This window comes from Tamandua tetradactyla, chromosome 19, assembly GCF_023851605.1.
Source record: "Tamandua tetradactyla isolate mTamTet1 chromosome 19, mTamTet1.pri, whole genome shotgun sequence".
NCBI lineage: Eukaryota > Metazoa > Chordata > Mammalia > Pilosa > Myrmecophagidae > Tamandua > Tamandua tetradactyla.
This window is the reverse complement of record NC_135345.1, coordinates 621077-644281: the sequence shown is the minus strand read 5'-3', so window position 1 is coordinate 644281 and position 23205 is coordinate 621077. Positions and strand designations below refer to the sequence as shown.

Sequence of the window (23205 nt, the reverse complement as noted above, 5' to 3'; positions counted from 1 at the left end):
CTGGAGATCGTTTCCAGGCCATGGTGCCCAGAGCAGAGCCCAGGCAGGGCCGGCTGCCTGCCCCAGGTCAGTCGTCAGGAGACAGAAGTGGAGTCCAGGCGGCTAGGATTGCAGGACAGCCCCCGGGGGACAGTGCGGTGGAGAGAGAACCAGAGACCACAGGAGGTCCCCGAGGCCTGAGCTGGGCACAGGTGGACACGAGAGCATGAACGAAGTCCCCAAGGTGGGGAAAGAATGCCAGAAAAATGAGCGGCCTCACAGGGCAGGGAGAACCTCACAACCCATGGGCAGCGGTCCGGGAAAGCAGTATCTTACCTCCGTGGAGGGGAAAACTCAACCCTAGATGAAGTGCAGTTTGCATTGGGCCCTACAAAGCCTGAAAACCAGACCTGAAAGGATCAGTTTCCAAGTAACTCAATTGCATCCCAGAAATAAGAATATCTAAAGGAAAACAAAACCATTCTGCACCCAACTATGTAAAACTCATGGCATCCAATTAAAAATTATCAGGCAGGAAATTACAGCTCATACTGAGGATAAAAATCAATTTACACTGACCCAGAAGTGATAAAGTTGGTAGATTTAGAAGTCAAGTCCTATGTACTTACTGTCACTATATCCCCCGTGCACTGTACAATAGAGGATAGGTTGAATAGGTTAGAGACACAGAAGGATTTTTAAAAAGCCTCCACTTGAACTTTTAAAGATGAAAATTACAATGTCTGAGATAATACACTGGATGGGACCAGTGGCAGATTTGACGCTGCAAAAGAAAAGATTAGTGAAACTGAAGACAGGGAATACAAACCATACAAATGAAACAGAGAAAAATGACTAAAAAAAATGAACAAAGCAGCAGCGAACTGGGAAACAACTTAAGTGGTGAAATCCAAGCATAACTGGAGTCCCTAAAGGAAAGAAGATGGAGGTGAGAGAAAAAGAAATATTTGGAAAAATGGTAAATTTTTTCCAAATTTGATGAAAAGCATAATCATATAATTATAAAACCTAAACAACATCAAACCCAAGAAACATCAAGAAAAATATACCGCAGGAAGACATTATCAAAGCATTTTAAACTCGTTCTAAAGAGAATATTTTAAAGGCAGCCAGAAAAAAAAAAGACATTTAGTTTAGAGCCAAAAAGATAAGGATGACAGCAGATGTTTCCTTGGAAACGATGCAAGTGGAAAAACATTTTGAAAATACTGAAAAAAGAAAATGCGTCAACAGAGAATTCTTTACCCAGCAAAAATCTCTCTCAAAAGTGAAGGTGAAATAGGGGTGCAAGGGTAGTTCAGTGGTAGAATTCTCGCCTGCCATGTGGAAGACGCGGGTTTGATTCCCAGCCCATGCACTTCCCAAAAAAACAAACAAACAAGGAAGACAAACAAAATTTTCAACAAATGGTGCTGCAATAACGGGATACTCACATGGAAAAATAATGAAATGTGACCCTGTCATACAGCATGCCAAAACAAAAAAAGAAGAAGAAGGTGAAATAAAGACTTTTCAGACCCAGAAGCTGGGAGAACGCCCTGTCAGCAGAGCCCACCACCTGTGTGGAAGGGCACCCCTCCAGCTAGCGCCCATGGGACATGGGGAATGTGGAAAGGAGCCTTGTGTGCACGTGTAACGGTGTCCCTCTGTTTTTTTCCCTATTTTAACTTTTTTTATTGTGAAATATAACATACATACAAAAAAGCAATACATTTCAAAGTATATTGTAACAGGTAGTTATAGAACAGATTTCAGAGTTTGGTATGGGTTACAGTTCCACAATTTTAGATTTTTCTTTCTAGCTGCTCCAAGACCCTGGAAACTGAAAGAAATATCAGTATAATGATTCAGCAGTCACACTCATTTGTTAAATCCCACCTTCTCTGATGTACCTCCACGTTCTCCGTTGATTGTTCTCCCATATATATGGGTATGTGGGCTGTGCCCATTCTGACTTTTTCCTGTTGGAAGGAGCTATTCATAATAAGGGGTAGGGAGATGGAACTAGCTGATGTTCTGGAGAGGCTGGGCCCTCTGGGTTTCAGGACTTACCTGGCCTAGGGACCACCTGGAGGTTGTGGGTTTCTGGAAAATGACCCCAGTGCCTGGAGCGCTTGCGGAGTCTCAGATGGAGCCCTGGGTGTTCTTTAGGGGCCAGAGGGTTGGTTGTGGTGGGAGTTGGTCAGGGCCTGGAAATTAACAATGCTTAGCTGACGCTGGCCTGAGAGCAGCCTCCAGAATAGGCTGTCGACTCTGTTGAACTCGCTCAGCCACTGACACCTTCGTTTCATTTCTTTAGCCCGTTTTGGTCAGGAGGGCATTGTTGATCCTACGGTGCCAGGGCCAGGCTGGCCCCGAACCCATTACTTGTAACTCTCTTCACGAAGGGTTGACTGGATCACAGGGTTGTAAGACAAGGCAGCATGGATGACAACGGTGACACCAAGGCTGGGGGGCCACGGAGGGGTCTCTGTAAGGGCCCGTCACTGGAGGTGGGGTGGCATCACTGGCTGGGAGCCCTAAAGCCTCTGCCGCGGAGCTGCTGCTCCCCGAGGCGGCCGGGTGTCTCCAGGCCCACCCCGGCCCCTGGCCCTGAGGATTTTCTGCTGTTCCTTACGGGGTGACCGTCTGGGGTTCAGGGCTGGGTTGGACTCGGAGGGCCGTGGCCTCTCTCTGCCCCCTCCGTGGGGTGCCCAGAGAAGGCGAAGCCGAGTTGGGGGGTCTGTGGTGGCTGCTCCCCGGCACCATCCGGCCCTGGGGGTGGGGTGCCCTGGAAGGGCACCCCGCCACGTCCCCTCTGGACCCCTGGGGTGGCTACGTTCAGGCTCCCTCCCTTCAGGGTCAGAGGTCAGAAGTCAGAGGTGTGAGGCCAGCGGGGAGACTGTCCAGCTACCTGCTGCCCCCCACCCCCAGGCCTGGGGGAAGCCCCCCCACCCCGCAGCTCTCTGCCCCCAGGGTGCTCCTCGAGCTTTTGGCAGCAACCACCCCCCCTTTGCAACGCCCCTCCCCTAGCAGGTGCCTCGTGCGTCCTCAGGAGGAGACCCTCCAGACGTAGCTCACAGGCACCCTGGGCGAGGTCCTTGCTGCCGGGAACTGGGTACTGCTCAGGCTTCCCTTGCTGGGGCTGCAGAGGGCAGGCGACGGCGGGGGTGGGGGGCGGGGGTGGGGCCCGGGGAGGGACACCTGGCTGCCACACACAACAGGGCCTCTAAGAGGGGCGTCACCTGCCCCTCCTGATGGCCCTTGAAGAGGCAAAGCTGAAACTGTGAGCCTGGCTACAGCCAAGGGCATGTGGGGGGCTGGTGCGACTCTGCCCGGGAGGAGACTCACTGGTCACCTGAAAACCCAGGGAGCCCGCAGCCAGCGTGGGGCCAGTGAGGGGCAGCGTTGCTCTGTTCATGACAGCACCGGCCGCAGAGGCCCCTCGCCGGTGCCCAGGGACAGGTGCACAAGTGTCACGCGGGAGTCCCCCACCACACTAGGCAGAGGTGCCGCCCCTTTCAGGGAAAACTGCAGGGATTGGTGTCAACGTGCGAGACCAGAAGCACGGGGAAGGGTCCCTTCCGTGTCCCCCACAGCCCCGGCCCCTGACCTGCTGCAAGGTGCTCTGCCTGTCCAGAGACCAGCAGCCACCTGTCAGGGGCCTGGCACCTGCAAGGCACCGCGCTGGGTGGAGGCGCCCTGCGTGCAGCACGTCCAGAATCTCCGTCCACCAGGGCCTCAGGCCGCAGCCTGAGATGGAAATGGGGTCCTTGAAGAGGTGAGTGAGGTGTCGGGATTCTGGTCTGATGGGGCCAAGCCCGAGACCCAGGGCAGCTTCCCCGGAACAGCAGGGAGGGCCCCAGTGAAGGGCGGCCACCCCTGGCACACCCTGTCCACTGGCAGCCCCAGAGGCAGGAGAGGCTGGGGAAGGTCGGGGGAGGTCGGGGGAGGGTGGGGGAGGGTGGGGGAGGCCGGGCGTGTTCCCCCCAGCCTCCAGGAGCCACCACCTGCATGTCCAGACATGCAGCCTCCGCCGTGGGAATGAGTCCCGCGTGGACACGAGGCAGCACCCAGGTGGGGAGTGCATGGCCGGGGAGGCAGGAGGGCCGGGGGAACCCTGGAGCCTTCCAGGGCTTTAGGAACTAACAGTCAGGGTCTGCGGGGTTCCTACTTGAAAGGAGGGACGTCGCCACCTTCACGTGCCCACTTCCTGGCAGCGCTGCGCCCGGGGACCTCCGGATTCGGGGTGTCACATCCCACATCTGAGTGTGTGACCCGGTCCCGGCAACCCTGGCACAAGGTGAGGGGGGGACTTGAGCCCCCTGCCCCTCGGGTCTGGGGACCCACGAGGCCCAAAGCTACTGCAGGGCTTGGCTAGCACCTCAGGCCAACGTGCTGCCCGCTCAGCCTGTGCCACGGCCTCGTGGACGGCAGGCACAGACTCGGGCATGGACATGTCCTCCACGTGCCAGCTTCTGCAGCACACCCAGCACGAGTGGCCCCAGGAGAAGCAGGGGAGATGCCCAGCAGGCAGACCTCAGGGGTGACACAGCGGCACCCGAGGGACTGCCCAGGAGTCACTCTGGAAGGCCGAGGAGGGAGCTGGCGAAGGGAGGGCCGGGTGGGGGAGCAGGTGGGCCTGGCACAGGCAGCATGGGGATACTGTGTCCCCCAGAAACACTGGCACACCAGCGGGTATCCCCATGCCATGACTCTCAGGCACCAGCCTCTCGCAGTCATAGGGTGGCTGTGATAGCAGATGGGGCCTCTGAGTGGACTGTCCACATGGCCTCCCAGCCGGCCGAGCCCGGGCCTCTCCGAGCCCCCCTCCCAGCAAGGGGCTGCCAGCCTCCTAGGGGCTTCCCCCTGGGGAAAAGGTGGACTGCACAGAACAGACCTGCCGCTCTCCCCAGGGGCCTGGGCACACCAGCGTTCATGGTCTTGCAGGGCTCCACGGCACCCCCGTGGAAGGGGCTCCCCACCACCTGAGCTGTGGTTTGGGGCTCACGGGCTCTGAACACAGGCCCCGGGGCCAGCCGGCAGGTGGCAGCAGCCCGTCCCCAGAGCACAGCGACAGACTCCCATGTCATGGTGGCTGTTTGCCAAAACCCAGATGCACAGTGTGCTGGTTTCAGAGTACTGTGCGCCCTAGAAAAGCCATGTTTTAATCCGGAGCCAGTCTTATGGGGGCACCCACTTCTTTGAATCCTAATTCAATATTGTAGGGTTGGGATATTTTGATCCGATTATCTCCAAAGAAACGACACACCCAACTGTGGGTGTGACCTTTTGACTGGACCCACCCATTCAAGGTGGGGTTTGATTAGTTGACTGGAAAGAACGAGAAACGACAGAAGCCTCAGAGCCGACAGAGAGAGCAGGTGTAGATGCTTGGAGAACAGCTGCTGCAGAGAACAGAGACACGGATGTTTGGAAATGCTTGGAGCCCAGCAGATGTCACCATGAGATGTTAAACCAGCCAGAACCTGGAGAGATCCGAGGGAAACCAAGCGGTGAAAGCCAGCCCTGGGGAAGCAAAGTGAGGAGCCCCCACAGGAACAGAGGCTGAAAGCAGCGGAGCCCAGGGGCAAAGGACCAGGGGCAGATGCCAGCCATGTGCCTTCCCAGATGACAGAGGGGTTCTGGGTGGCATCAACCTTTCTTGAGTGAAGGTAGCATCTTTTGGTACTTAATTGGGACATTTTCACCCCCTTAGAACTGTAAACCTATTAAATTCTCCTTTTTAAAAGCAGTTTCCATTCTGGTGTGTCGCATTCCAGCAGCTTAACAAATGAACACAGATTTTGGTACCTGAGAAGTGGGGTGCTGCTGCGGTTTGAAAATACTAAAATGTTGGAATGTTTTTCTGAATGGATAAGGGGAAGACTCTGGAAAAGTTGTGAGATTTGATAGAGAAGATCTGAATTGCTTTGATGAGACAGTTGGTGGAAATGTGGACTCTAAAGATGCCTCTGAGGCCTTAGGCAGAAATGATGAGTGTGTTGTTGAAAACTGGAAGGAAGGCAGTCTTTGTAGATGGAAGGCAGAATTTTACAGGGATTAACTTGGATATTTAGCAGCAGAAATTCCTAAACTCAATGTGGAAAATGCAGTTTGGCTGGTCCTTGCAGCTTATAGTAAAATGTGAGAGGAAAGACATATGTTGAAAACTGAACTCTTGGGTACAAAGAAAACAGAAATTGGTGTTCTGGAAAATACTGGGCTGACAGAAGGTGAGACCCCAGTGAGCAGGGCTCCACGTGAGGATTTAAGCAAACACAGAATCATTCAGCCATTTCAGAAAAGGCGAGGATTGGAGATGGAGTTATCCAGAAAGGATTTGTGGAAAGTCCTTTTGTCTGATGGGCATGATGCCAGTGTACTGCATAGAAAACCAACAGGAGTGTTGTGGGGTCTGTATAAATGGAACCACTGCTGGTCTGGACCGAAAGGGACAAAGTGAAGGAAAAATGTCTTCAGAGGCAGGATCGTGGACGTTCAGGTCTGGAGCCAGGAATCCTGGGGCCAGGAGAGCTGACCCACCCATACGGGTGCAGACGATGAGTTTGCCCCAGAGGCAGAGGGTGGGCCCTCCACCCCTTAGTTCGGGAAGAGTTATGCTCCAGGCCTTGGAGGGGGTGGAGCACATGCCTTGGGGATTGGGGGGAGCCTGGCTGCCACCCCACTGTTCTGGAGGGGTTGAGCGTGTGCCCCAGAGACGGCAGAGAGCCCAGGCACGGCCCTCATGTTGGGAGAGGGTGAAACCAAGAAAAAGGTGGTCTCCCCAGTGTCCCCAAGGGGGCATTTGGAGAGAGAACAAAGAAAGAGTGGACTGCCACTTTCTAAAGCCCCAAGGATAAATGACTCTCAGACTTTGAAATCTAATGGACTTTGCCCTGTGGGTTTTCGGAACTGGGACCCCTGAGTTCCTTCCAATTCCTCCCTCTGGACATGGGAACGTGTATCCTATGACTGTCCCTCCTTTGTATGTTGGCAGCAGATAACTTGTTCTGAGTTTGGACAAGTCACAGCCAGAGAATTTTTGCCTTAGAACAGACCATGCCTGTAACAGATTTTGATTAGATTTTGTACTGGTTGTAAGTTTGTATTTTATTTGTATCGGTACTGAAATGGTTAAGGCCTTTGTGATATTGTGGTAGAGGGAATGTATCTTGTATAAGGAAAAAACATGTCTTTTGGGGGGTCCAGTGTAGGTTTCCAACTGACAGAGCTGTTCCTGATCTTAGCCTTCCTTGAATTAGGTATCTTTCCCTGGGTGCCTTAGTTTGGACACTTTCACTCCCTTAGAACTGTGAACTTGTAACTTATTAAATTCCCCTTTTTGAAAGCGTTCCAGCTCTGGTGGACCGCATGCGGGCAGGTCACAATCTATCACACAGTCCTCAGGGAAGGGGCTCAGCAAGGAACACCCTCCCTCCCACCAAACGGGGGTGGAGGCAGCCCCTGACCCATGGGGGCTCCTTGGGCTGTGACCCGGCAGGCAGGGAAGGGGCTCTCAGTCGCTGGGGTGCCGCTGCCCACGGCGGGCAGGGAGGCCTGGCGATGGCGTCCAGCAGTGAAGGCCAGGGGCAGCCACCATGGAGGCCTAAGGAAGCAGGGTCCCCTGGGCAGTGGTCTGGGCACCCCACCATCAGGGAAGCGGTGGCTTCGGGCAGATGGTGAGATGTGCGTCTCTCCCCCATGACATGGCAGCCCGTAGGCCTTGGCGGCCGTGCCGGGGACAAGACTTCCAGGGACAGGGTGCAGAGGCCGTGCCTCCTGCCGGCCCTTCCTGGGCCCTCCTCCCCTTCTCCAGCCCCTGGACATGGCCCCCAGTGCAGGACCCACACCGTGTCTCTGGCTGAGTGTGGCTGAGACGAGCCCCGGGTGGCACTGGGCGGGGGGGAAGCAGCCGGCGTCCCTCACTCCCCTACTCCAGGGGCTGCCTCTGCCCGGCCCCAAAGCCCGTCCGCTGCCATTGGTGGGGGCTCTCCTCTGCCAGGCACTGCAGATCGTCTCCCTCTGGACACACCCCTTAGTCCAGTCCCTCAGCTCCTCCCCTCCTAAGTGGGCCCAGACAGCCCAGGCTGGCCGGGGGAGGGGACCCTAGGCCGCACCCCCCTTGGCCGTGGCACAGAGCAGGGGGGACCCCACTGGGCCCCAGGAAGGGGCTTCCAGGCACTCCCTCCCTCCTGCAGCCCCAGCTCCCCGTGTGGCAGGAGGGGACACGTTGCCCAGAGGGGACCAGGGATCCCAGGCAGGCACATAGGACCCCCACCCCCCACCCCAGGGGCTGCACCCTCAGATTGGTGCAGGGACTGGGGGTCTATGGGGGAAGGGAGCTGAAGGGTGGGGGCCACTGGCCCTGCCCCAGCCCTACCCATGGGCTCCCTGGCTCTGCCCTGGGGCACTGCCTTGTGCCCTGCAGCCCCCAGGTGCAGCTGGTCCACAAGTCCAAGGCCAGGTCCGAATATACACAGTAGGTGCTTTAAGGTGGAGGATGAGGCAGAGAAATGGGAGGTGCTGTCACGGACCGGCAGACGGTGGCCCAGGGGGTCTCAGGTCCCTGCCGCGGGCTTCAGGGTCAGTGCCACGTGGTGCGGGGCTCAGGGGCGGGGCCCTCCAGGTACTCCACGGGCTTTGAGAAGGGGCCCGGCCGGCCCCAGTAGTCAATGGCGCGGACCCGGTAGGTGCCGGAGACGTTGGCTGTGTCTGGAAACACAAAGGCACCACGTGTTCTGTAGGGCACACCTGCCCGGGCCCAGGCCCAAGACCCCGAGACCCCGAGACCACAGCGCACCCGCTACGCAGTGACCCAGGCGTGGGGAGGCGCGAGGGCTCACCTGGGCTGAACACAAAGAGGTTAAAGGTCGATGCTTTCCTGCTAACGGGGGCGTACCCGGCACCCCCCTGGGAGACCTGGATCTCATACGTCCACAAGCACCTGCAGTCAGAACCAGGGTGGGTCCCTGAAGGCCTGGGTGGGCCGGGCAGGGGTGCCCAGGCCCCTGTTCCCTCCAGTGCCACCCCCACCCCCCCAAGCCTTGTGGCCCACTTTCTGCAAAGGGCAGGCCAGAGGTGGGGGGGCTGCGGCCCAGCTGCCTTGTAGGTGCCCCCACCCTACGTGGCCGGCGTCATGTCACAGGCGACCTGCGCATCCATGGCCGGGGAGCCCATGGGAGTGCCCCGTGGACACTGGGATGAGAAACTGGGGCGCGCGCGCGTGGGGCCGCCGCACTCACGCACTTGGAGCCCACGTGCTCATCCGACCAGACCAGAACCAGCTGCCCGTGGGTCAGGGGCAGGGCGCGGAGCCGGGTCACCTGCGGAGGGGCGCGGGGGGGAGTGAGGGGGCTGCGGGGCGAGCCGTGGGCGGGCGGAGGGGGCGGGGGGCACTTGCCTGGCCCGGCGGGGCGGGGCGCGCGCACACGTGAAGCAGCAGGAGCGCCGGCAGCGGGAGGTCACGGCGCAGCGTCAGGCGGCCGCCCGCGGGGAAGGGGCGCGGGGCCGCGGCCACCGGGTCCTGGGGACACCGGCCGTCCTCATGGGCCCTCGTGGCGGGGAGGTCGTCCCCCCACCCCCAGGCCTCAGGGGCCGACCCTGGCCAGGGCCCCCTCCCCGCCGCGAACCTCGGCTGCGCGCATGCTCCGGAACTGCTGGGGCGAGGGGAAGACCGGGCGGCCCAGGCGCTGCCACTCGCCATGAGGACTGCAGCGCCCATTGTCCAGGAGCAGCGTCACGTAGAGCAGCCCTGCGGGGCCGCACGCGGGGGTTGTGCCTTGCCGGGCCCCGACCCCCAACCTGCCCCAGCTCCCCGTGGGCCGGAGCCCGGGACCCCTCCCTGCGGCTCACCGGGGACAGGGGGCACCCCGGAGAGGTGGAGCGTCACAGGGACGCTGCGGTTGGCGTGCGCGCGGGTGTCGTCGCTCACGTAGACCAGCACCGAGGCGCGCCAGGCGTCGGCGGGGCCGGCGGGGCGGTGGGTGCTGGCCAAGACGCCCACCGTGTGGTTGCCGTCCACCACCGATCCCGCCCGCCTCACCTCCGCCCAGAGCTGCTCGCCGTCTGTGGGGGCCGGGTGTCAGCACGCGAGGCGGCCGCCCTCCACCCTCCCCAGGCCTGCCTTCCCGCCCCTGCACCCTCTCCTGCACACAGAGGGGTCCCGCCAGCCCGGAGGTCTGCACCATGCCACAGCCTCTGCCGCCTGCAGAGCGGAGAAGGCGGCTGCTTGCAGGGGACAGTCCCCGAGAAGGCGGCTCTGCTGGCCCCCGGGCCGGCCAAGCAGGGCTGTCCAGGCCCTCCCTGCCACGGGGCCCCTGCCCAACCCACGCCTCTGCCCTTACCCCCACTTTCGCGGCCAGCCTAGTGCACCAGGATACCAGCCAGGGTTCTAGGGCACTGCCGGCCACCAGGGCCTGCGGCCTCTGGACAGCGAGTTGGCGACAGGGGCACAGGGGCGTGGCGGGCTCACCCAGCAGGGCCAGCAGCCCCATGGCGGTGAGGACTGGCTTGCGCAGCAGCTGCACGTGCGGCGGGCGGGTGTTGTTGACCTGGAAGCGGGCGGTGAGCGTGCGCTGCGCGAAGGGGTGCGGATGGTAGCTCAGGAAGGCGTTGTCGTTGCTCAGGAGCGCGTAGCGGATCGGAGAGCTGCTGTTGGCGATCAACAGGTTCTGGTGCTGCGCGATGACCTGCAGCCAGCGGGGCAGCTGGGATCGGGGTGAGGCACCCCACCGCACCCCACCCCTGGCCCCGCACCCCGCCGGACCCCCCCTCACCCCACCGCACCCCACCCCCGGACCCCCACCCCGCCGGACCCCCCCTCACCCCACCGCCCCGCACCCACCAGACCCCGTCCCCATCCCACCTCCAGCCCGCCTACCTTCACCACCATGGCTGCGTAGGTCACGTCCGCCCTCCACGGCTGCGGCAGGGCCCAGCCCACCAGTGGGTCGGCCTCGTCGTTGTGGACAGGGGTGGCGGTGAACTGGGGGAAGAGCCGCTGGATCTGCCGCACGGCCGCCTCCTCCTGCTCCAGGATGTAGCTGGAGCTCCCGGAGCCCTGCGGGCAGCCGCCCCACGGGGGAGTTCAGAGGGCCGGGTGGCCGGGCAGGGAGTGGGGTCCGGGGAAAGGCCCGACCCAGAGACGGCCGGGGGGGGGGATGGTGGCGAGAAGGCAAAGGTTGAGCGACCAAGACGCGGGCGCAGCGTCAGGGAGGCCGGGACCTGAGCAAGGACACCGACTGCGAGGTGGTGCTGGCGATGCGCGTGGGCGCGGCCCGGGAGGGAAGCAGTTCGAACATAAAGCTGAGGTCTGCACCGGTTCTGCTCCAGCAGAAACCTCCACCAGTGCGGGCTGGGGGCGGGGGGCGGGGGGCGGGGGCGGGGGGCTGGGGGCGGGGGCGGGGGCGGGGGGCGGGGGCGGGGGCTGGGGGCGGGGGCGGGGGGCTGGGGGCGGGGGCTGGGGGCGGGGGCGGGGGGCGGGGGCTGGGGGCCCACTTCACCCAAGTCCAGGCGCCACCGGACTCCCACAAGCCAGGTGGGGAGAAGGGCCCTGCTCTCAGAATGTTCGCGGACGGAATCTGGGAGGGGGAGGCACTGCACCTTCTTGTGGAGGGCGATGTAGTCCAGCCGCACGCCCGCCTCCCCCGTGAAGAAGTTGGTGCCGTTGTGGCAGTGCCCCAGGAGGCTCCAGCTCAGGGGAGACCGGGGCGGGGGGTGGAAGGAGTCCCCAGGCCCCCCGAGCCGCAGGACCGGGCTGGCCGCGCGCAGACCCTCGGAGCAGGCGTCGTAGTAGTTCAGGAAGCCTGGGGAGGGCGCGGCCACTGTGGGTCACCCAATGCCTGGGGGTCTGCAGGGCGGCCGGGCTCTGAGCTCCGCCCTGCCCCCTCGCCCCGCCCCCTCCGGCTGGAGGCACCACCCACCTTGCGTGGTCATGGAGACGTTGTCGAAGTCGTGGTGGTCCGGCTCGTTCCAGGTCTCGAAGTTCCACCTGGAGACCTGTGCGGTGCCGTAGCGCCCTGGAGAAGACACGCAGGGGCTGTGTTGTCGCCCAGTCCCCCCCCACCACCAGGGGAGTCCCGGGCCCCTCGGGCTGGAGTGTGCGCATGGGGGTCATCTGGGCAATGCCGCCTCCCCCCACGGGAGGCCAGGTGATGCGGGAGGAGAGGAAGCCATGGGGGAGGGGGGACTGAGCACCACCCACCCATGTATCTCCTGGCCAGGAGCCAGACCAGGTCCTTCCACTCGAACACCTGCCGCTTATCCTCAAAGTCGGTGAAGTGGCCTGAGGGGCTGCCCATCAGCTCAAAACCTGCAACAGGTCAGGAGACTGTCGCTACCGCCCCCACTCCCTGCACCAGCACCGGCCAGGCCACCAGGGCGCCCCACGGCCCAGGGCAGAGCGGAGTCTCACCGGGGAGGAGCTGGTTCTCCCAGAGAAGGTCCAGGTACGCATCCAGGCTGCTGAAGTTGTAGCTCAGGCCCTGTCCCACCGCCTCCCTGCAGAACCACATTCAGGGTTGGGACAGCTGGCCCGCCTCTCGGTGGGAATGTGCCCCTCCCCCGGAAAGCACCTGCTGTGCTGCCTATCAGTCATTCACAGCCTAGCGTGAACCACTGTGTCTGCACGGGAAGCCTGGACCCCAGGCCTTCAGGAGCTGGGAGGTTTGGGGTGGGCTGGATGGAGCAGCCGGTGCTCAGAGGGCGGTGTGACAGCACGTGGGGGGGAGTGTCCTGAAGACCACCAGTGGGCCTATGGGCCGGGAGCCAATCCCTGGTCCCACCACAAAGGCAGGGGGAAGAGCAGTAGAAAGCAACACAGCCTGCCACTCACAACAGGCGCCTCTGAGAGCATGTGGTGGCCATGGGGTGGGGGGCGGCGGCCTCTCCGAGGAGGTGACATCTAAGATATGTCATCAGAGTGGCTGGGGAACCGAGGGAGGGACGGCATGCAGGAACCGAGCAGCAGAGGCCAGTGGCAGCCCCGGGCAGAAGGGAGGGGTCACCTTGCGTGGACAAGACATGGACTCTGGGGGGGCTGGGCAGAGTGGTGCCATGACATCCTGAGAGGACCCCTCTGCTGCTGAGGGACAGGGTGGTGGCCATGAGGCCGTGAGAAGTGGCCGATCAGGTGGACTTCTGTGGCAGAGGCCACAGAGGCCTCAGCTGGTCTCTGAGTGTGCCCAGGTGTGAGAGGTGGGGTGCCCCTGAGGACGCACGCAAGTCAATGTGCAGAAGGCACGAGGGCAGCACAGGGACACGGGGCATTTGGGGAAGGAGGAAGGCAGGAGGCAGGCAGCTGGTCCTGAACAACTCCCCTCTGCCCTGTCCCCATCCCACGCCTCAGGGTTCCCACTGGACAGAGGGCAGTGTCCTGTGCCCCCTTGACACAAGCCAAGGCCAGCCAGTTCCAGCATCCCAGCCCTGGACTGCTCTCGCTGCTCCCTTGGTGGTTCTAGGGCCCCCCTCCCCCAGGGGCTGCTCTTCCCACCCCCATCCCCCAAGAATGCACAGCCCCCCATGCCCTTCCCTCCTCCATCCAAAGGTCACAACCAGTAGCAAAGGAATCAAAAGTTAACAAGCCCTTGGGTAAAGATTAAAGGCGCCTTGGGCGGCTTCCAAAGTCCCAGTGGGGCCCTGGGCGAGCGACCAGAGAGGAGCTGCCCAGCCTCGCAGCCAGGGGCGCTCCAAGGGCGAGCAGAGCCACGGTGGGGGCAGGGGGCTCCCCAGGCCGAGGATTTCTGCACCTCGGCCTCCTCGACCCACCAGCTCTCTTCCGGGGCGGGACTTAAACTCGACAAAACCTGAGCTGGGTCCGGGGAGACCGTGCAGTGAGGTCCGCGGCGGGGCTTGTCCCTGCGGGGCACATGGGCCAGCTCGGCGCAAGGGTCCCGTTTCCCCGCAGCCCCGCCCCGGCCTAAGCGCGTGCGCCAGGAGCGAGCCGCGGCGGGGAGTGTGCGGGGCAGGAACATGAGGGGTGCGCAGGGCGGAGGCGCGCGCGATGGCGGGGCAGGGGCCGCGCGTGCCCGTGGGTGGGGGCGGAGCCGGTGGCAGCAAACCCGTGGCTCTGGGACACCGTAGCTCCGAGGTGGGGGCATGGGCCCTGGCACCCGGCTGGCGACACCCCGCCCCCACGTCCCACCCCCTGCCCCGTGGGCTGCTGTCCCCCAGCCTGGCACTGGGGCCACTGTGGGGAGAGCTCAGGGGCTGTGCCCATTTTCCCATTTAACCCTCAAGCACCAACAACTGCAGGTTTTACTCCATTTCTTCTCGCTTAAGATGAAGAGCCCTGAGGAGCTTTTAAAGTGGCAGCTCCAGCTGGCACCCCGCCCCAGGTGCAGACCCCAGCACCCAGTCCCCATGGCGGGGAGTGCCCCTGGCTGCCGCCTCAGCAGGGAAGGTGCCAGCCGAACCCTCTGCCCAGCTCTAAGCTGACTCAGCGCCACGCCCCTCACCCCGTGACCACTCAAGGACCAGACCCCAGCTCCTGGCAGGACATCTGGGCACTGGATGAGGAAGCCGGGTGCCTGGCCCCCCGGTCCGCCTCAGCCCAGCCTCTTGCCCCAGTCCTCACCATCCATGCCCCGAGCCGCTGGGCAGGGCCGCAGCTGGAGGCTTACGGGCCCCAGACCCACACCTGTCCGAGACTCGCAGGTCAGCTGCTCGGACCTGTGACTCAGCTGCAGGTAAATGACCGCACTGCCCGCCAGCACGGCCGCACATAGCACCGCTGCCCGCTGCCCAGCTTGGAGCCAAGAGCCCCTGCAGAGCCCTCTCATCCTGCTGCAGAGCCTCGGGCAGGTTCCCGCAGGTAAGCCCTGTGCTGGGGCCCCATCCAGGGCTTGCCCAGCTCACAGGCCGAGGGAGTCTGAAGCGCCCCCAACTTTGACCAGGATGTGGGAATGGAGACAGTCCTGAACCGAGGGGTCTTGGGGTGACCAACCTCCTTCCCCACTCACCTGATCCCGGGAGCACAGGGGTGAGCTTCCAGGGCCCCTGTGAGCGTGGGGCCTCTGGACAAAGGGAAAGAGCCTCTCAGAAGTTCTCTGAGGGCCAGGCCTCCCCACTCTTGACCCTACAGGGCTGGGCCCCGCCGGCAGGCACCTAACTGCACACTCCATACCTGGGCGCTCCACACCTGGGTGCTGGAGCTGGAGGCAGCCAGCACTACTTCTGCCCAGCAGCCCAGGCTTAGGACCCCGCTTGGCCTCCGTTATCACTGTCTCCATGATACCAAGCTCTCAGGGCGTCAAAACCCGATCAGGAGCCAGTGCTGGCAGAGGGTAGCACTCAGGGACAACTGGCACAGCCCAGTGGGTAGGCACATTCGGCAGCGAGCCTGTGCCATCTGGGGCAGGGTGCCCGAGCGCTGCCAAGAGGCAGTGGCCATGAGCTTCAGCACACACCTGGGGAAGGGCACCTGGCAGGGGCCAGCTGCAGTGCACCCAGCCCACAGCCGCTCCTTCCAGGGCTCCAGGGGCCTGCCATGGCCTGGCACCCAGCACTCTGGAGAGAGCTGGCATCGCTGGAGTTGAGGCAGGTCCTCAGGGGTGGGGGGCGCTGGGTGGGCAGGTTGACAGGCTGGGGTTGGCGTGGCATGGAAAGTACCAGCCTGGCACCTCCAGCTCCACGGGAAGGCGCTCACAGAGGCTTGGTGCAGGACGGCAGCCGTCAGGCAAGTGACAGGGGCTGCAGGGCTGAGTGGACAGGGCCAAGTTCATGCCCCTCAGGCCCCTGGCCTTGCACTAACACGTGGCCTGTGGCCGCTGTAACCACATCCTGTGGCAAAGGCAGAGAACTTAAAAGGAACGACCGGATGGGGGCCAGGAGCTGGACAGGCAAGCTGGCTGGAGCCGGGCTTGTTAGCCATGCTGGGCAGCAAGTGTGAGGCCCACGCTGTGAGGATGGCCTCTGGGGAGCAGGGCGAACGCCGACCTCTGGCTTGGGGTGGCTGTCCCCAGCCAGCCTTGCGGTGTGAACTCATCCCGGCCTGGGCCCCAAGGGGACGGGCATACACGGCCTGTGCCCACCCAGGCTCTGTGTCCGCCTCTCCCTTGCAGGTTGGCCTGAGACGCCGGGCATGGACACGTCCGAGCACACGCCGCAGGGTGGGGGTCTGGTGCTGGTGCGGCGGCCGGTCCCGGCCCCCCGGGGCCTGCGTGAGGAGCTCAAGGGCAGGCTGCAGGGGGGCTGCGTATGCAGCTGGGCACGGGCATGGGCACTGGTGCAGGCCCTGGTGCCTGTGACGCACTGGCTGCCCCGGTACCGCCCGCGGGAGGCCCTGGCGGGCGACATCATGTCTGGGCTGGTCATCGGCATCGTCCTGGTGCCGCAGGCCATCGCCTACTCGCTGCTGGCTGGGCTGCAGCCCGTGTACAGCCTCTACACGTCCTTCTTCGCCAACCTCCTCTACTTCCTCCTGGGCACCTCCCGCCACGTGTCCGTGGGCATCTTCAGCCTCCTGTGCCTCATGGTGGGGCAGGTGGTGGACCGCGAGCTCCAGCTGGCAGGCTTCGACCCCGCCCAGGACGGCCCAGGGCCCGGGGCCAACAGCAGCAGCCTCAACGCTTCGGCCGCCGGGCAGGACTGCGGGCGGGACTGCTATGCCATCCGCGTGGCCACGGCGCTCACCCTGATGGCTGGCATCTACCAGGTGAGGGGCGGGTGCATCTGCCACGTGGGGTCCTGGGCTCAGGATGGGGGAACCCACGCAAGGGGAGCCCCAGGGTCAAGGGGCCGACATCGAGGGTGCCAAGGGGGAAGCAGGGGCCCAGGAGGGGGCACACAGGCAGGGTGCAGCCTCCCAGTGGCACCACAGGGCCCCCAGCCCTCCCGCGGTAGCCCCACGCTGGGGCCCTTGCACGTCCTGGTCTGCCTGCCCCGAGGCTCCATCCTGGCACTGCACGGCCCCAGTGTGGGCACGATCCTGGGCCGACAGGGCCCTCAGTGCGGACGCTGCCCGCTGCTCTGACCACGCAGTCCACAGGTGCTGCTGGGTGTGCTCCGGCTGGGCTTCGTGTCTGCCTACCTCTCGCAGCCCCTGCTCGACGGCTTTGCAGCGGGGGCCTCGCTGACCATCCTCACCTCCCAGCTCCGGCACCTGCTGGGCGTGCGGCTGCCGCCCCACCGGGGCCCCGGCATGGTGGTGGGCACATGGCTCAGCCTGCTGCACAGCGCAGGGCAGGCCAACCTGTGCGACGTGCTCACCAGTGCCGTGTGCCTGGTGCTGCTGCTGGCCACCAAGGAGCTGTCAGACCGCTGCCGGCACCGCCTGCGGGTGCCGCTGCCCGCTGAGCTGGCCGTCATCGTGGTGGCCACAGTTGTGTCCCACTTTGGCCGGCTGCATGAGCGCTTCGGCTCCAGTGTGGCTGGCGACATCCCCACCGGCTTCCTGGCTCCGCGGGCTCCTGAGCCTGCACTGATGCAGCGCGTGGCACTGGACGCCGTGGCCCTCGCCCTCGTGGGCTCCACCTTCTCGATGTCGCTGGCCGAGATGTTTGCCCGCAGCCACGGCTACTCAGTGCGTGCCAACCAGGAGCTGCTGGCCATTGGCTGCTGCAATGTGGCATCTGCCTTCTTCCACTGCTTCGCCACCAGTGCCGCGCTGGCCAAGAGCCTGGTGAAGGTGGCCACCGGCTGCCACACGCAGCTGTCCAGTGTGGTCAGCGCTGCCGTGGTGCTGCTGGTGCTACTGGCGCTGGCTCCGCTCTTCCGGGACCTGCAGCGGTGCGTGCTGGCCTGCATCATCGTGGTCAGTCTGCGCGGGGCCCTGCGTAAGGTGGCTGAGGTCCCGCGCCTGTGGCGGCTGAGCCGGGCCGACGCACTGGTCTGGGTGGCGACGGCGGCCACGAGCGCGCTGCTGAGTGCCGAGGTGGGGCTGCTGGTCGGGGCGCTCCTCTCGCTGCTCGCCCTGGCCGCCCGCACGCAGCGCCCGCACGCCGCCCTGCTCGCCCGCGTGGGGGACTCGGCCTGCTTCGAGGATGCTGCCGAGTTCGAGGGCCTCGTCCCCGAGCCGGGGGTGCGTGTCTTCCGCTTCGGGGGGCCACTGCACTACGCCAACAGGGACTTCTTCCTGCGTTCGCTCTACAGCCTCACAGGACTGGACGCAGGGCGCGCCGCCGCCCGCACACGGGGGCCGGGGGCCGGCCAGGGAGCCCCGCCCACCGCGCCCGCGCTGCTGCCCGCCGCAGCCGGCTTCCACGCAGTGGTCGTCGACTGCACGCCGCTGCTCTTTCTGGACGCGGCTGGCCTGGCCACGCTGCGGGAGCTGCGCCGGGACTATGAGGCGCTGGGCGTGGCGCTGCTCCTGGCCGCCTGCAACCCCTCGGTGCGGGGCGCGCTGGGCAGGGGCGGCTTCCTCGGGCAGGCCCCAGGAGGCCCGGCCGACGACGGGCAGCTCTTCCACAGCGTGCATGCGGCCGTGGTGGCGGCCCGAGCCCTTCGAGGCACACCGTAGGGGTGTGGGCAGATCCTGGCCTGGCTCAGTGCTCAGCCTTCCCATCTCCAAGGCCCTCACCCTGGACGGCGCGGGGGGGGGGCGGGAGGGGGGTCTCCTGTTCCGTGTTGCTCTAGACCCCGCAAATCAGGAAACCTCCAGCCCCTGCCCTCAGCACAGGCAGAGCCGGCCTCAGGGCCACACCTCGACCTCCCTGGCACACAGCATGGGGCTCACCGGGGTGGCAGTGCCCCGGGAGGAGATGCCCTGCCCCGGAGGCCTCATCTTCCTCTCTGCCAAGCAGCTCTCGCCAGCTGCCTCCGGGGCACCCACCTGGCCGTGACGAGGTCCAGCAGCCAGTGGGTCCGGACATGCTCGATGCCCCCGTGGGGGACGGCGCCCACGTAGGCGAGGTTGAGCTGCTGGTCCCAGCTGAGGACATACCGGTCAGCCTGGTCGTGCGGCAGTGGGGGGCTGGGGAAGGCACAAGGTGGGGCGGCTGCTGGGACCCCGAGCCCGGGGAGCCATGCAAGCTTGCCAGCCCCTGCCTGGGCCTCCCTGCCCCGCTGGGCTCCAGGAGGCCACGGAGGGTTTCTGTCTCCTCCCAAGTGTGAGTCTCGGGAACACGTTTGCTCCCAGATGGAATAAAATGACCCCTGGCGCCAGGACCGTGTGCAGGCCCGTCATTGTGGGGCTGGGGCTCCTGGAAGACAGACGGACACGCCCGGTCCCACCCGCCCCACCCCCAACGGGCTCCCAGCTCCAAGCCTGCCTGGTGCCAGGGAGGGGACAGGCCCATTCCAGGGGGGCTCCCCTTGGTGAGCCCCCCCATGAAGGCAGCCATCCCCAGAACCCCCCAGGCCCTCCCACCCTAGACACCGCCTGGGGGACCCCTCCCTGACTGAGCGTGGGCACGGGAGGAAGGACCGGGTCTGAGTTGTTCTCGGGATTGGGCTGCCGCCCTCGCTCTTGCGCTGAACACGGGGTTCCGAGCGCCTGGTGCGTGCCGGGGCGCAGAATCCCCGCGGATGCCGGGTGGGACGAGGGGGCCCCAGGAAGTCCGCGGGCTCGGTGTGGAGGGCCCAGTTTCTGCAGAGCGCGGGGCGGCCACTCGTGCCTCCACGCCCCGCGCGGGCGCTCACCAGAAGCCTGTGCTCCTCCAGAAGGGCCGCAGGGGCCGCAGCGCGCGGGCCGCGTCCACGCGCACCAGATGCGGGGTTTCCGCGGGGGCCGCCAGGCGCGCGCCCAGGAGTGCGCCCAGGAGCGCGAACAGCGCGGCGCGGGGGCGCGGGGGCCTCATGGCCGGGCGCGCGCGCGCGGTCCCGGTGCCTCAGGCCCGCCTGGTCCCCGGCGCTGCGGGGAGAGCACATCTGCGGCCGGCCGGGACGGTTCCGCCTCCGGGTCGCGCGCACACGTGACCTCGCGGGGGCTGGGCCTTCCGAGCCCACGTCTTCCCGGCAAGGGCCTCCCCTCGGCTCCCTCCCCTGCCACCTAGGGCAGCGCTTGGACAGCCCCCTGCCCTCAGTAGCGCGGGAGGTCAGCCATCCTTGGGCGTCACTGGCTGCCGGGAGAGGCCCCGGAAGGTCCGCGCGCGGCTCCGCCCCCGGCCGAACGGGAAGCGCGTCCTGCGATTTGGAGGTGGGGACCGACCGCGCGTGGGGGTGGGAGGACAGTGCGGAGTCAGCCGTGACCCGTTTCCTGAAATGGGGACTTTGTAAAAGGAGAGGTCTGGTCGTGGCCAGCCCCCTTTGAGATGCCCAGTGCGGTGGTAACGGACGCCAGGGGTGGCCCCGCGTGCCAGGCCTGCGAAGACCAGCGCCACACCCCGGCGGCCGAAGCACAGGGGCTGACTGTCACGGTGTGGGAAGGCCTCCCAGGCCTTGCTTCTCCCTGAAGGCCGCAGCATCCTGGCGCTGACCGCGCAGGCGGGGTGCTGGGCTTGCGTGGTGACGGACGTCCTTCTCTGGTTCTTTTGACTTCTGGTGTCAATTTGAATTGACGGTGTGCGGTGGGGAAGTGGTCTCTGCTTTCCAAGGGCTCTAACTGAGGGGTCAAGGCCCCGCCCTCATCCCGCAGGCCACGCCTTAGCTGACCACAGCACCTTCCAAGGGATTTTACAGAAGGATTCTCAACCAGGGGACCGCAGTTAGGGTGTGAACAAGCCTTTTGTGATGGACACGAGAGTCAGTCCCACCAGGGGAAAACAGACTCAGAGAAGTAAATGTTTTGAATATAATATAAATTGTGTTTCTGTCATATTATACTGAATAGGTTATAGCATCACATAGTTCAAAAACCACGTTTCACAACAGGAAAAAGCTTCTGTCTCACCAGTAGGCTCTGTATCAGTTTGCTGAAGCTGCCGGATTGCAACACATCAGAAATGGAACGAGTTTTAAAAAGGGAATTTATTGCATCACAAGTTTATAGTTTTAAGGCCATGAAAATGTCCAGATTAAGGTACCAGCAAGAGGTTACCTTCACTCAAGAAAGACTGATGCCATCCAGAACACCTGAGTCAGCTGGGGAGTCACGTGGCTGGCATCTGCAGGTCCCTTGCTCCTGGGCTCCTCACTTGGTTTCTGCAGGGCTGGCTTTCATCTCTTGGCTTCCCAGTTTCTCCAGGTGCTGGCTGGCTTAGCCTCTCATGGGAAGGCACATGGCAGTGCCAGCTGGGCCCCAAACATCTGTGTCTAGGCATCTGCTCTCTTTGCTGGCACTCCAAGCATCTCCAAGTCTCTTTCAACTCTGAAGCAGCTGTTCTCCAAGAGACTGCATCTGAGGTTTCCCATTTAAAGGACGCTAGTAAACTAATCAAGACCCACCTTGAATAGGCAGAGTCACATCTTCATCTAGACAACAGTCACACCCACAACTGGATGTGTCACATCTCCACGGAAACAATCCAATCAAAGTTTCCCATCCTAAACAAGGGGTCTGGCCCCGCAAGAGTGGGTCAGGATTAAAATGGCTTTTCTGAGGGTACATAATAATTTCAAACCTGCCCGGATCCCTTCCCCAAAGTCAGCCAACGTTGCCAACTCCGTAGGTGCGTGATCTTAAATTGCAGGTCATCAGGAGAGAGCCTGTGTCGGGGCAAATAGGGCTGGAGACTAGAAGGGGTACTGTGACGACTCCCTTTGCTCCCCACAATGGCAGGTGTGGAGTGAAGTGTATTTACTATAATACAAAGCCCAGTGGAGACTTAAACAGCCAGAGACAACAAAGACCATGACAAAACCTTCAAAACGATGAGAGAAAACGTCAGATCACCCGCAAAGGAGGACCCCTGGGTTGATAATAGACTTGTCAACAACGATATTGGAATCCAGGAGGAGTGGAACGTCTACGAAGTAATGAAAGAAAATAGCTGTCAACCAAGCATCGTGGACCTAGGAAAACTACTTTTCAAAAATGAGAGTGAATGGGGACCCTGTGTTTTATGCATGATTGTTCTGAAAAACTACATCTCTAGTAAAGAAAGAAAAGAGAATGGGGGTGAAATAAAGACATTTGCTGATTAATGAAAACTGAGTCTCCGCAGAGATGCTTACCAAAGGTATCTCTAAAGGGTGTTCTTCTGGAAGAAGGAAAATATTTGAGAACAGTCCCAGAAGAGTAGTCATGTGTGTGTGTGTGTGCACACGTGTGAGCACCCACGTGCTGGCATGCACTCATCTTCAACATATATTCATGTATGTCTTCATGCATGTGAAGACACGCACTGTACAACATAGTAATAATGGCCAGTATCAGCAGAATTGAAATCCTGGAAAGTAACAGCATGCAATTTTGGGAGGAGGGGTGATTAGATTAGTGTTCTGAGATCTTTTTATTTGAGGGAGAGAGGTTGCAATACTGGTCAACTTTACTTTTTTTCCTGATGTTAAAAATATAAGGCAAAATTTCAAGATAGAAAGAGTGCATACATTCCAAACCAGTAGGGGAAAAAAAAAAAAAGGCTTCAATTAAAAAACTAAAGCCAGGAAGAGGGAGGGCGGGTTGCCTGGGGAAAAAAAAAATGACAGCCCAGAAATGTCCCTGGAGACTTCCGGGTCAAGATGGTGGCTTAACAACATGTGCGTTTTAGTTCGTCCTCCAGAACAACTACTAAATAACCAGAAACAGTACAGAACAGCTCCTGGGGCCACGTCAGTGACCAGACACACAGCGTACCCCATTCTGGACCAGCTGGACCCGCTGCGAGCACCTCCAGAACCATGAGTTCCCAAAGCTGCGGCGGTCAGCACCCCTCCCCCACAGGCCACTTCCCAGAGGGGAAAGGAAAGGACTTTACCAGCAGCAGGGACTGGGCACAATCAAACGCCAATTGTGGAACTAATTAACAAATTCTGACCACTAAAAATAGGCCCCCAGCTTAGGTGAACCTGATCAAAGCGGAGGTTGCTCATTTTTGCCCCTGCGCCAAGGGGGCAGGACTGACAGAAAAAGGGGGGAAAAAAAAGAAGGAAAAAGAGGTTTTTCTGGCTGTGTATCTACAAAGGCTTGACTGCCTCTGGATACAGCAACAGGACTTTTCAGGCTGTAACAGCCCCAGGCATAGGCAGAAGTGAGCTCTTTTGGGGGCTTATGTGGAGCCTGTGCCTTCCCCAGGGGAGGGGTGAAGCCCCACCCAGGTGGAATCCCTCCATCAAGGAATTCAGACACCAGGGCTTGGTAATTTGAAGCCATTAAAACCAGCCTACAACCTCTCCTCTGTCTCCACCACACCCCCAGCAGGGAGAGTCTGCCAAAGTTACAGGCACCGCATCATCTTATGCTGGTGGGAC

The 23205-nt window shown here is 62.2% G+C and overlaps 2 protein-coding genes across 4 annotated transcripts in view; one reads left to right on the top strand and one right to left on the bottom strand.

Annotated features, from left to right (window-relative positions):
- Window positions 1–7066: 7066 nt before the first annotated feature.
- The window catches only part of IDUA (alpha-L-iduronidase), a 33579-nt gene continuing 17440 nt past the window's right edge, over window positions 7067–23205 (bottom strand). Inside the window, exons 1-14 of one of the 3 annotated variants that reach the window (XM_077136179.1) lie at window positions 19558–19715; window positions 18749–18889; window positions 12395–12480; window positions 12185–12292; window positions 11904–11999; window positions 11584–11786; window positions 10862–11041; window positions 10454–10670; window positions 9835–10047; window positions 9612–9733; window positions 9383–9505; window positions 9229–9305; window positions 8826–8926; window positions 7067–8694 (exon numbers count right to left, since the gene is read on the bottom strand). In XM_077136179.1, the coding sequence (XP_076992294.1) occupies window positions 8567–8694; window positions 8826–8926; window positions 9229–9305; window positions 9383–9505; window positions 9612–9733; window positions 9835–10047; window positions 10454–10670; window positions 10862–11041; window positions 11584–11786; window positions 11904–11999; window positions 12185–12292; window positions 12395–12480; window positions 18749–18889; window positions 19558–19715 (1953 nt within the window). In that variant the 3' untranslated portion in view covers window positions 7067–8566. Of the gene's footprint in view, window positions 8695–8825; window positions 8927–9228; window positions 9306–9382; window positions 9506–9611; window positions 9734–9834; window positions 10048–10453; window positions 10671–10861; window positions 11042–11583; window positions 11787–11903; window positions 12000–12184; window positions 12293–12394; window positions 12481–13784; window positions 13870–18748; window positions 18890–19557; window positions 19716–23205 lie in introns of those variants that run through there. The other 2 variants (XM_077136180.1, XM_077136181.1) reach the window with 2 other exon arrangements.
- SLC26A1 (solute carrier family 26 member 1) lies at window positions 14164–18495 on the top strand. The gene is made up of 3 exons (XM_077136178.1): window positions 14164–14791; window positions 16041–16633; window positions 16967–18495. Exons 1-3 carry the CDS (start codon window positions 14671–14673, stop codon window positions 18434–18436), a joined length of 2184 nt encoding a protein of 727 aa, XP_076992293.1. The 5' UTR covers window positions 14164–14670; the 3' UTR covers window positions 18437–18495.